This window comes from Cebus imitator, unplaced genomic scaffold (assembly GCF_001604975.1).
Source record: "Cebus imitator isolate Cc_AM_T3 unplaced genomic scaffold, Cebus_imitator-1.0 Scaffold81, whole genome shotgun sequence".
NCBI classification, from domain to species: domain Eukaryota; kingdom Metazoa; phylum Chordata; class Mammalia; order Primates; family Cebidae; genus Cebus; species Cebus imitator.
Window position 1 is genome coordinate 6,516,792 of NW_016107396.1, and position 12,988 is coordinate 6,529,779.

General features: G+C 39.7%; 1 protein-coding gene across 6 annotated transcripts in view; it reads right to left on the minus strand.

Moving 5' to 3' along the window:
• Positions 1 to 1,503: 1,503 nt before the first annotated feature.
• NCOA7 (nuclear receptor coactivator 7) overlaps positions 1,504 to 12,988 on the minus strand; it is a 157,590-nt gene continuing 146,105 nt past the window's right edge. For 5 of the 6 annotated variants that reach the window (XM_017533335.2, XM_017533339.2, XM_017533337.2 and 2 more), the window contains 5 exons: positions 12,396 to 12,521; positions 10,668 to 10,820; positions 4,841 to 4,936; positions 4,352 to 4,425; positions 1,504 to 3,968 (listed from right to left, as the gene is read on the minus strand). In XM_017533335.2, the coding sequence (XP_017388824.1) occupies positions 3,833 to 3,968; positions 4,352 to 4,425; positions 4,841 to 4,936; positions 10,668 to 10,820; positions 12,396 to 12,521 (585 nt within the window). In that variant the 3' untranslated portion in view covers positions 1,504 to 3,832. The remainder of the gene's footprint in view (positions 3,969 to 4,351; positions 4,426 to 4,840; positions 4,937 to 10,667; positions 10,821 to 12,395; positions 12,522 to 12,988) is intronic. The other variant, XM_017533340.2, reaches the window with a different exon arrangement.

The window sequence follows — 12,988 nt, forward strand, 5'->3', positions numbered from 1 at the left end:
CAAAGATATTCTATCAAGAGACAGCATCTTCACGGCTTGAATGACCATACCTCATAGGCCATATAATTTTTATTCTAAACCACTAGAGGTTTGAAATAGAAAGGGAGTAAGATCTTAAAAGTTTGATGTGAATCGTGAAGCTTAATTTTTTTCAGTACAGACACCTTCTGTTAGGGGTAAACTATGGATAATGGTCATAGGCAAGGAGGTGAGAGCAGAACATGTGATGCTCTTTCTCAATCAGGGGAAGTTAGTGCTTCCCCTGACTGAGAAAGAGTATGTGACCTCATTAGGCAGAAGGAAGTGGTCAAAGGCACTTTTGATACACACACAAGAAATGAGTGTGCTTCTCTTGAGTTTTCTGGAATTTCCTTGGTTGCTGACCTCCTTTCTGCATTAAATTAAGTTGGTAAAAATAGGTTGGGCATCCTAAGAAAGGCATGAAACTTAATGCCCCTTTCTGGCTTAAAAGATTCTCAATGCCTTCCTCAAAAGGAGAGTAATTCTTTCATTAGTGCTGTTTCATGTATTAGTTCATTTTCACACTGCTATAAAGAACTCCCTGAGACTGGGTTATTTATAAAGAAAAGAGGTTTAATTGACTCACAGCTCCACATGGCTGGGGAGGCATCAGGAAATTTAACAGTCATGGCAGAAGGCAAAGGGGAAGCAAGGCACATCTTACATGGCAACAGGAGAAAGGGTGAGGGTGGAACTACCAAACAGTTTGAAACGATCAGATCTCATGAAGACTCCCTCATTATCACGAGAACAGCATGGGGGAAACTGCCCCCATGTTCCAGTCATATCCTACCAGGTCCCTCCTTCAACACATGGATAGTACAGTTCTGATGAGATGTTGGTGGGGACACAGAGTCAAACCATATCAATGTATCTCTAAAACTTTAAAAGGCATCAAGGAGAGGGAAATCAAATAAAGGGAAGACATACTTATAATAGTGTAGGATGTACCTGGTGGCTTGTAGCATGAAGATCCATCTAATCACTTTCAACAGAGTCTTAAGAAACATTTGGTTGTCTCCTCCCACCCAAGTTCTTTGATATGGACTTACGAACTGGAGAATTATGAAGCAATGAAGACTGCTTGGGGTCTTCATCTAGCTCAACATCTAGAGGCCAAGTATCAGGATGCCAAAGAAAATTTATCAGAGAGTAAGGTGTCCCTCATGGAAATTACAAAGTAGGTTAAGACAGATGTCAAGAGGAGGAGGTCAACATTTACAGCACAGCTAGGAAGACTGGAAAAGAGACTGGTAGACACAGCCAAAAGTTGTTTCTGGTAACTATAACAAGAGCAGTTTCCATGAACTTATGAGAGAATTAGGAGGGTGGCTACAGGGAATGAAGAGGGAGTTTCCAGGGCAGTCGTGAAAACATGAGTTGTAGACCTTGTTTAGTCTTGGATATTTCGCCAGCCTCTCACAAAAGTAAAAACTCTGGTACCCAATAAATACCTGATGAATGAATCTTTGGGAGAGAAAATCACTGAATGCATAAATTCCTTTATTGAAAATATTGGGATAGCACTGCATTACATATAGTCAATATCCATAAATGAAGGGTCACACATTTCTTCTGAATGGACAATACTCTTTTACATAGAGAACACAGCATCTGGATATGCTCTCACAAGTATAGTATCATGGACTAAACTAGGTCAGAGTGAAGTATATGCAAAATGACCATTTTGGTTTTTTCCATTTTATTTATGAATAGCATATATGGTTGCAGATGGTATAAATGGTTAACACATCATGAGACATTCCTGATATCTCACACCAACACATTATTTAACAAGCAGGTTAAGGTAAAACTGCCAGTACACTCAGTTCGTAGTAGAACTTGAGTGAAATGTACACTCAGGCTACAGATTTAAAATTTTATAGCATTCATTTAAATGTGCATGGAATATAAGTGGGTATAATAATTGTTAATCTGACAGGAGGCCATTGGACAATCTGTTCTCTTTTACAAATTGTCTAAAACAGGAGAATAATGTAAGGAAATATTCTAAGAATTGTTTTTTAAATGCAGATATGTAAATAGTACTTGTTATACATTTTTCCTTTCAAAACTTACTGGGAAATAATTTATGACAGACCATTTTGAAGCTTTGGCTATTATCTGAAAATTTTTCCCACTAGCAACCAATCTTTGGCTTTCATAAAAATCAATAATACTGGTTAAGTAAATTTTTACTATTATTATTTTTGAGACAGAGTCTAGCTGTCATCCAGGCTGGAGTGCAGTGGCATGATCTTGGCTCACTGCAACGACTGCCTCCCAGGATCAAGCAATTCTCCTACCTCAGCCTCCTGAGTAGCTGGGATTACACGCACCAACCACACCCCTAGCTAATTTTTATACTTTTGGTAGAGATGGGATTTCATCAAGTTGGCCAGGCTGGTCTCAAACTGGTGACATCAAATGATCTGCTCGCCTTGACCTCCCACATCCGCCCGCCTTGGCCTCCCACAATTCTGAGATTACAGGCGTGAGCCACATCGCCCAGCCCTTTATTATTATTTAATAGATGTTTTATCATGTCAAAATAGGCTGATATCTTAAAAATAGGTTTTCCTTTCTATTCCAATTTTAATATGAATGCATTTCTTTGTATTGTTTTTTTCTCAAATAAATGAGTCTAGAAACCAAGACAATTGGTCCAATTTGATGTTTTTTTCATTTGATTTTAAAAATGCAGAAATTAATACACTGAGTCCCTTTTAAGACAGAGGCCTGCTCGTTAATGTAAAAGCTTGAAAAAGTTATACAAAGAACACTACGAAAATAAAGTTTTTGTTATTAACACAAATGATCTTATAAGAAGCAAAACATTTTCTTTTCAAAAGCAGGATTTGTTCTAAGTCTAGGTTCACAAAGGTTTTCATTTCTATAAATATGAACTTAAGACTGTGAGAAATGGTTTATTCTTCTTCACACAAATATTTTCAAGGTAAGTAACTAAAAATGTACCTTTTTTGACTAAATGGAAAGCTGGCCTATAATAGTCAAATTGATGAACATTCATAATGAGTTTTTAGAAATTTAGAATTATACACTCATATATATGTATATGTACATATTCATACACACACATACATCTCTATATATCCACATACAGATATATAGACATATGCTGCTTAAGACCTATCACCCTAAACAATCAGGGCAAAAAAAATTCAATATAAAACTATATAAATCAAACAGATTTGTTCCCAAAACATAGCACAAAATGTATTCATTTAATATTTCAAGATTTGACACATTAAAAGAAAAAAAAAACTGCCAACATATTCCAGACAATATACAGTAATAAATAAAAGTTTCTTTTAAAAAAAAAATCTCATATATTCCCTTTAAGTGCTGTGCACTTTCCATTTTTCTAAATGAGACTAACTTTTTCCATGGCAAATAATAGCTGTACATTTTGGTAATGAAAATTATGCTGATAAATACACAAGGCATGTATAGATCCACAGTATCTTTTTTTCACAGTTACCAAAAATAAAAATTGCATTCAACTCATATCTATAAACACTCTCTCTGATTCCTCACTGTATGGATTTGAAGGAAGTGTAAGTCCAAAGTCTTTCCACAACCTGGATTTCAAATTTTTTTCTTCCACGTCTGCCCTCCACATGTACCTTCCAGAATCTTTCTGCAATGTGCTCATGCTCTGAGATGATGGCGGAAAGGAAGCACTGGGTGGGATGAGGCAGCCTGGGCTGGGGCGTCTTCTTCCAGCCAGCTTTAGGAGGGCTGATCGAACCCAGTCTTTTTAATGTTATATTTTAAGGCAGTCTAAATTTCACTCGAATGCCCACACCTCTAGATCCTGAACTATGAAGTCTTCCTTTTTGGAAAGAATATCATTATTGAAAGTGCTGCAAGAGTTGCTTCGTCCATGGTATAAATCAGCATCTAGCCATAAACCAAATCGTCCCCTGAAAAGGTTTTAAAAAAAAAAGGTGAAACACTTCTATCTTATATGGTACACGGCACACCTTCTGCTCTCTTTTGCCCCCATCTTCTTTCCTTTATACTATAGACAGGCAAAATTCTAAACTGCTTATAAAGGCATGGTACATTTCCTTTATTTCATTTAAATGACCAGCCTTACTAAAAGATAAGTGGTAATAGTGCCTAATTTAGACACATAAACAAATAATTCTATCTTTGATGCTTAAGTGTCATGTTTCGGGCCACTCTCCTAATTCATCTAAGCACATGGATTAGTTAAAATCATCTGACACCGAGGTTTTAAATACATGGGTCAAAACAGACCCACTCAGGTGGTAAAATGGCAATAAGAAAACGAAAATCTTACCCTCCACCACCAAGTTCTAAAGAACTTATGTCTCCATTGATAAAATACGAATTTTCTCCACTCCACTTAAAGACCTTGGGGAAGAAACACATAAAAAGAAAACAGACATTTTAATCTGGAGAATTAGCAAAGAGGAAACATGAAATAGCATCTATGTGTAAAAGGGAACCACCTCACCCCATTGACTGGGGAAGCTCCTGACTGCCAGACCTGGCCCACACCAGAATGAGATCTCCCAAAACATTAATAAGGAGGGAAGACCTTTCAGGCACACTCTACCTCTGACCTGCAACTCCTCTCTGGATCACAACCTGAGCAGCCCAGAAGGCCAGGGGCCCTAAGCAGTTTGCGAGCTACAGTCATAAAGGGCTGATCCAGCCTAGAGTCAATTGAGAAGTTACAGGACAGCTGTTGTCCCAATGCCTAACCCCTTCCCCAACTGTGGACACTGTGACATATAGGAGTTGGTTATTTCTCTTATCCAAGTACCTTGAAATGAGGGCTGAATGTGTAGAGAAAAGTTTCGCCTGTGCCGTAATAGTGGTCACTGAACTTGAAAGGATGAGTTGCATATGCTCCAAAAATCTGTCAAAAGAAAACAAAAATGTTACCTGCATTCAAACCTCAATCTCTCAAAGCAAGGCTTTCTGAACTATTTTTGATACATCATGTTCTGAGATCTCTTTCAGCAAAGATTATTACTACACTGGCACTCGAATTTAAAAAGATCACCAATAAAAGAATAAACAAATATCCCCAGCTCTAATTGGAACCCAAGTGGTCAGGCTTCCTGGTGCATGCAAAATTCATCTGACAAAGTTCAGAGAACTTGTTTTTATTAAAGGCCAACAATTTGTTCCAATTTTAAAAGACTTCCAAAATTCACTATGGAGACAAATTTCTGTTACTGAATATGCATAACATAATAGAAACATTAGGCAACAACAAGATATATCTTGCACACAGAAATGAATGCTCGGGACAACAAAGTCACATCTCTTATGTATTTTATAAGGGAATCATGGCTGGGCATTTCCCCAGATAAAATAAACTTTCATTTCTTTTGATTTGTAACAATGAATTATTAATATGCTTATTAAATTAAAACTATATCCTTTTATTTTTTGAGACAGAGTCTCCCTCTGTCACCAGGCTGGAGTGCAGTGGTGCGACCTCGGCTCACTGCAACTTCTGCCTGCTGGGTTCAAGCAGTTCACCTGCCTCAGCCTCCTGAGTAGCTGGGACTACAGGCACATGCCACCATGTCTGGCTAATTTTTTGTTTTTTTTGGATTTTTAGTAGAGACGGGGTTTCACCATGCTGGCCAGGCTTATCTTGAACTTCTGACCTTGTGATCTACCTAGCTTGGCCTCCCAAAGTACTGGGATTACAGGCATGAGCCACTATGCCCAGCCAAATTAAAACTATATTTTTAAAATGACCGATTTACTATATTTTAGTTCAAAGTGACTTTTAAGGAACAAGAAAGGTGTTTTAGATGTGCTTAAGTCAATGGTTCTTCTATTTTTTCTTGTTGGGGGATGGAAGAAGAGCCAAGCTACATGAGGAGTAGTGTTTTCAGAATGTGTACACCAACTGCCTCAGCATCTCATCCCTCTGTTCAGATCCTGATCAGCACTTGCAGGGGAGAGCATATGTATTCTGAAAATGTCCCTAGGTGATTCAGACATTCTTCCTATTTCAAATCCCACTTGAGGAACATTGCTTTAAATATAGGTTATCTGAAAAAATGTCACAGCATTTTTCAAAAATTATTTCAATTAAATCACAATCTCTGTGTGCTGTCTTCTTCACCACTTACACTCAGTTCCTGACTACTTGTAATGCTAAGTATTAGGTAGAAGGCTAGAAACTCTTTCTAACCAGTATTTTTCACGCTTCCTGCTATCAAACCTTTCCTTAGAGCTGCTAAGAACAAAGAAATATAGCACAGTAAATCCTTTGCCCTTCTTCTGGTGATCATCCAGGAAGAGAACTAAAATACAATCGAAATAGATATCCATTTTTAAAAGCATGGTGTTAAAATATGATAAAAATGGCAATAGCCATATGTGGAAGAAAATGAGTCCCTCTCTGATCAGTCAATAAGAAAAGTCCTCTTTATTTTTACACCATCCATATAACTTTAAATAATTATTTTCTTCCTTAGCTAAAATTTTCCTTTTCTTTTTTTTGTCTCAGATGGAGTCTTGCTCTGTTGCCCAACTGGAGTGCAGTGGCACGATCTCGACCCACTGCAACCTCCACTTCTCAGGTTCAAGCAATTCTCCTGCCTCAGTCTCCCAAGTAGCTGGGATTACAGGCACACGCCACCATATTCAGCTAATTTTTGTATTTTTAGTAGAGATGGGGTTTCACCATGTTGGCAGGCTGGTCTCACCTGAGGTCAGGAGATCCACCTGCCTTGGCCTCCCAAAGTGCTGGGATTATAGGCATGAGCCACCATGCCTGGTTTCTTAGCTAAAATTTTCTTAGCAATTCTGGAAGTGCACTTAAAGACTAAGGGCTAGATATTAGGGAATTACTGTTAATTTTGTTCGGTCTATTGCATTGTGATTATGAGAAATTTTTTTTCTTTTTTTCTATTAATGTATTTAAAAAGAAACTGCATAAAATAACTTTTCCATAATAGTATTGTTAGCCTATACCATATAAAAATGTAATAGATTTAGCAATAGCAGAACAAAGGAATCCAAGGGAATAAAGAACAACCTAGAAATGATAAAAGGATGGTCACATAGCAAAACATGTAACATACATTAGCTCTCTTTTCTTCTCTCAACTTCCTTAGCAGACATAAAATTATGTAATATAGTAATCACAACAATCTACTGTTGTATTTGTATATATACAGATGTAACCATGCATAACAGTACCACAAAAAGTTAAAAGATGTAATAGAGCAATATAGGAGTTATATTTACATACCTCACTAGAAGTTAATAATTAGTCTCTACTAACTGTCTGATGATTGCTCTGTTGTTTTCAACAATGTCTGGTGCTATACCCCACAGTCTGATTCAATTAAATGTAGGTTCCTTTGCATGGATACTTTCTTTGGCCAGACTATGACGTTTACCCTGACTCCAGAAAGGCTCTCCTTAGCTGTCTCTTTCCTTGGATCTCTCTGGTAAAGTAGATGGTCTACAGTTCAATTTGTTGCTTTCATGGCTACAACCTTCTTCTTGTTTACCACCAAAATTCTCATTGTTTTCTAGAGTGCCCCTGTATGTGTCTATACAAAGTGTGCTCCTTTGGGTAGAGCTTTAGAACTCTATGTCCTGTGGTCTGCCTCTTCCCCTGGGAAAAATTTCTCTAACTCACCGCTCTGAAGCCAGGACCTAGACAGTGACGGCAGCCTCTGGTCTTGCCTTGCCTCATCTAGTGCAAAACTTCTGCCCTGTGAGCTGAAACAAGAGCAGTAGACTCCTGTATTCTCGGCCTGCTGTCCTTATGGTAGAGCATGGCCCTGTGGGTGGAGGGTGAGTAGAAGAAGAAAGCCCCCTACCTCTAGGACACACTTGCCTGGATTTTAGTCTAAGAAACACGGATCTTGGGTGGCAGATAAGAAATGCAGCGAGAGGGGGATACCATAGCCCTTGACAGGCAGCTGTGGGAAGAGAGTCCACCATCTTCTTGGCCATACATGCCCAGAGTGGAACCACTGTCAGTCTCAGCTCGGGGGTTAGGGAAGCAAGAGAGTTGTGCCTCAAGTGCCACAGAATCCCACTGTAATGACTGGAGGTTTATTAGGTTTTCTTGAATAAATATTCCTTCACTTGCTGTATGCCCTTAGAATAATATCCAGAGACTTTAAGTGATTGTTGTTTTTATCATTTCTACCAGCCATGGTTCTTTCACTGGGGACTGATTCTGTGGAACTCCTCACTGCTGCCACTCTACATATGTAATATTTTTATAACAGAATTTCACAGAATTCATTTTCAGACACACTTACAGGTGTTGTTCTATCATGTCCTCAAACACAGCAAAGCCACACTTTCCCCTTCGGGGTAGATGGGGTGCAGAAAGCAAAGTTGTGACTAGTTAACCTCAAATGAAGCAAGTGCCTCTAGGGTACATGATTCAACAGGACTCCACCCAGTGACAAGACTGTAACCTTCAGCTGTAGGCCTCCTTCACAGTCTCACAGTAAGGTTGGTAAAACTGGGCTTCATCAATACCTGTTCTGTGTAAACCATCACATTCCTCAACAAGTGTGATATTTTGGTAAATAAATAGGACAACTAATCTATACTTAGGTGAGAGTCTGTATGTGTGGTCTAAGATAATATAGCCATACTTCATCTAAAACATAACATCCAATTCTCAAACATTTCACTAAATTCCAGAGTCCATTTTAAACCAAATGTTATCATTATTTTAATTTTTTATCTTGGCTCTACCCACTTTTCAGCTCAGATCATTATTAAGCAAAATGTCATCAATTAGGAAATAACAAGAGTACAATGACAGCTAAATTTCTTCCCACAGTCTTAAACTACAATAATATTATAATAAAGTCACAAAGATCACTGTTAAGAAAGACAATGTCTTTGGTGCCCCCATTTGTTCCCTAATTTTTCCCAAGACAAATCATGACAGCAAAGTTCTGTTTCCGCTAAAATGATCCCACGTATATGGCTCATTACAATGTGACATGTCTCAGTATAAAAATTTTTTGCTTCACAGTAAGCTCCCCAATGCTTAATAGTGCCTAGCACCTAGCAGGTACTAATTAGATATTTGCTGAATGGATGAATTAATAAATGAATGAATGAATGTATGTCAGGTAAAATCTGCTTCAATGCCAGAAAATCTGCTTAATGCCACATCTTACAATCTTCAAGGAATTTCTTAATAAAACACAGATCAAACTGAAATCAGCAATGAGCAGATGTGAATGATGCCTTCTTTTTGTGATGCAAGAGACTGACTGGAAAGTGACTGAAAAAAACCTGGAGAGATTTCACTCACATTCCGAGCTGACTTGCAGAAGAGACAACAGTGTAGGGCAGACAGGGGTAATTGTTGTACTGGACTGAGCATAGAAAGGTAGCACCAAGACAAAAGTATGCCAGGTTGCAGGGTCATTTATGATGCCGGCGACCACAGAGGACTCACGTCTCTCCAACCTGTGGCTTCGAAAGGAGGGCGCCAAGAGTTTTTATACCCAAAAAACCACCTTGGGAGTGGGGTGAGGAGCGGGGATGGGGATGAAAAGGCTTCAGACATTCCGAGGGCTAGTGGATTCTGTAAATCACCTCCTGGGCAGAGATGAGGGTGGGGGTCTCCGGACATTCCAAGGGCCAGGGGACTTTTGTCATTCCACTTGTTACTTAAGTGGTTTACAGAAGTCAAGATAAACATTTGTTTACACGTTGTCTGGGTAGTGATAGAAGTCACAGATCTTAGTTACTTATTACAAGTCACAGAAGCCAGGATGGAATTAGCTCGGGCTGCTTATTTTGGTTATTACTGGTAAGCAAAGGCTAGCAATTCTGGCAGTTACTGATAAGAAAAGGTATGCAGTTTTACATAGTTTGCAGAACAAACTAGCAGTTCTATTTACAGAAGCCAAGGCCAGCAGTTATTGTGAGGAGAATGGGGCAGCCGTTGCAACTTATTTTAAAAACAGTTTTGCATTTTATAAAATGGCGTTGCTCAGGTTCTGGCTCTAGGCTAGCACATAATAGAACTAGTTTTCACTAGTACCTCCAAGAAGGACCCATGGTAACACAGGCAAAAGTGCAATCGGGAATGGTACAGTGCATTCTCTGTGGTTTCTTAGCAGTAGGGCTCCTCAGGCACAACACATCATGGCCTTGACTGGCTCTCCATTACATCCAAAATGCAGGCAAGGTTTGTGGGCACTACTTTGGCTACCTGGGAAAGGTGCTGGTATGGCACTGAAACTTATTTCTGCAACTATCTCCAAATCCAGATCTCACTCTACTCCAACTTTCCAGCTTTTAGGCTGTAGGATATCATTATACTTTTCTACTGCATGGTGATTGAAAAGAGCTCCTTAGAATGTGGCTGTATTTGGAAGTATAATCCATTTTCATTTTGGAGTTGATTCTGAAATATGCAGGGGTGAAACGCCATAATGATTGGGATTTACTTCAAAATACTTCAGCAGAGAAAAAACAAAGATAAAAAAAAAAAGAGAAGGCAAAATCCTGTTAACTGTGGAATCTGGGTGATGAGAGTATATGTTACTAGTCTATTTACTGTTGGGAATTTTGAAAAATTATCATTAAAAAATCTTATTTTTGAGAGGAACAGATCTCACCTGATTATCCATATCTTTGATGACCAGTAGGACAGGACTGTCTAGTGATGCTGATTTCCGGTAGAGTGTCTTCAAGCTGGTCCCGTGCTCTAATGTGCTATAGGCCAGTCTCCATGGATACCCTTGCACCCTTGCAGGAAGGCGCCGGGCCAGCTACAAAGCCAAAGAAAGAGATGTAAACAGACGGTCCACACACAAATTGCTCATGAACATGTGGCACAAAACAAATGTCTGCTGCTCAAACTCAGTATCATATACTTACATAGTGCCCCTCCTCACTCTGGCAAATATTTGCTATTATAAACCAAGAAAATGATTACTTGACAGTGTTTACCTTGGCAAGGATACTGCCCAGGAGGTGTTTTCCCATTCAGGGACATGACTATGGAGTCCCTATCCCACTATATGTTTGAAGACACAGATCGAGCTGGATAAACAGGTATAAACTAGACACATGCCCTTCCTTTCCACTTCAACCTGGCTTTTACCAAACAGTTCATATTTTCCCAATTTTCCTTTCTAAACACTCAGAGGTTCAGAACTGCTACTGACAACTGCAGCTTTGCACAGAAGTGACAGCAAAAAAACAGGGATGTTTAGTGTTAGAAGTCAGGTGTTGTCTGTTCTTATTGCACCTATATCTTTCACCTGCATCAATATTTAGTTTAAACTTGGCCATAAATAACCGATAATGTACATCTCTTCAAGAATATTACCAAAGGAGGCCATGAAATGCTGAGTCTTCAAAGTGCTTAAAATCAGTTCCGGTGTCTGTGTGAATCCCACACCTCTGTAACTACTTGGTCAAGCTTCTTGGTTTTCCTGGGTCTTTAGTGGTTCCTCAGTAAACTAGGGAGCTGAACTTAATGATTCTTTAAGGTCTCAAAGTTCTGGTCTCTAAGCTAACTGATGAGGGAAATGCCAGAGATTCCTTACTACAGTTAAAACATAAGTGTATTATAATACTTCATAAATTCCAAGTAAACATTCAGAAACTATAAAGTACACAAAGAATATTGTAGAAAAAAGGAAAACTGTCCTAAAAGTAGGTATTTTTCATAAAGCAAGTGGAGTGTTACATTGCTTTTATTGAGCCCTATACATCCACATTATTGGAACTCCACAATAATTACAAGGATAAATTTGGATCCTTTTTAAGTGCATTAGGACTATGGTAGGGCACTTAAAATTTTTACTTTTTAAGAATTAGAAATGGCTTTTCCTTCAGGTTTGAGAGAAGGATGTTAGTGTCTGACCAACTCCTCGTACTACCAAGGCAGCGGGGAATGCGACTTTTCAGAGGCAGAGCAGGGGGTACTGGCCTCCGTGAGCTGCTGGCTGTCCTCCTTCCTCACAAGCTTCATCCTTCAGCCCAAGGGAGAAGGACAAATGCTTTCAGGGATGGGAATTTTTTTATTTTTGAGACAGAGTCTCCTCTGTTACCCAGGCTGGAGTACAGTGCGATCTTGGCTCACAGCAACCTCTGCCTCCTGGGCTTGAGCAATTCTCCTGTCTCAGCCTCCCGAGCCTGGCTAATTTTTGTATTTATAGTAGAGATGTGGTTTTGTCATGTTGGCCAGTCTGGTCTCAAACTTCTGACCTCAAATGATCTGCCCACCCCGGCCTCCCAAAGTGCAGGGAATACAGGCGTAAGCCACTGTGCCTGGCCAAGGGAAATGTTTCCTAAAGCCTAGTAACCCCCACCCTTGGTGGCCAGGGTGAGCCCACCTGCTCAATGTGCATGTTCTCCAGGAGCGCGCTGGGGGGTCGCAGGATGGGCAGCACCTCCTCATCCTCGTCTTCATAGTAGCTGCACGTGCTCTTCCTGCGCTTTGCCTCCTCAACGGTGATGATCTGAAATGAGAAAACAAGCCAAGAAAAATAACTTATTGACTTTTCTTCTAACTGATAACAAAAAAACCACTCCAGGGACACCACTGCCTGAAAAGGTGGTGCTTCAGCAAGCAGCAGGAGATCAATTGAACAGGACTTTGGGGAAATGGCTAATTTTTCAATTTCAAAACAAATGCACAATTTAAGACAGTACAGGCAGCTGGGCAAGGTGGCTCACACCTGTAATCCCAGCACTTTGGGAGGCTGAGGCTGGTGGATCATGAGGTCAGAAGTTTGAGACCAGCCTGACCAATATGGTGAAACCCCGTCTCTAGTAAAAATACAAAAATTAGCCAGGCGTGGTGGCACACACCTGTAATCCCAGCTACTCAGGAGGCTGAGGCAGGAGAATTGCTGAACCTAGGAGGCAGAGGTTGCAGTGAGCCAAGATGGCGCCATTGCACTCCAACCTGGGAGTTTGAGCGAGA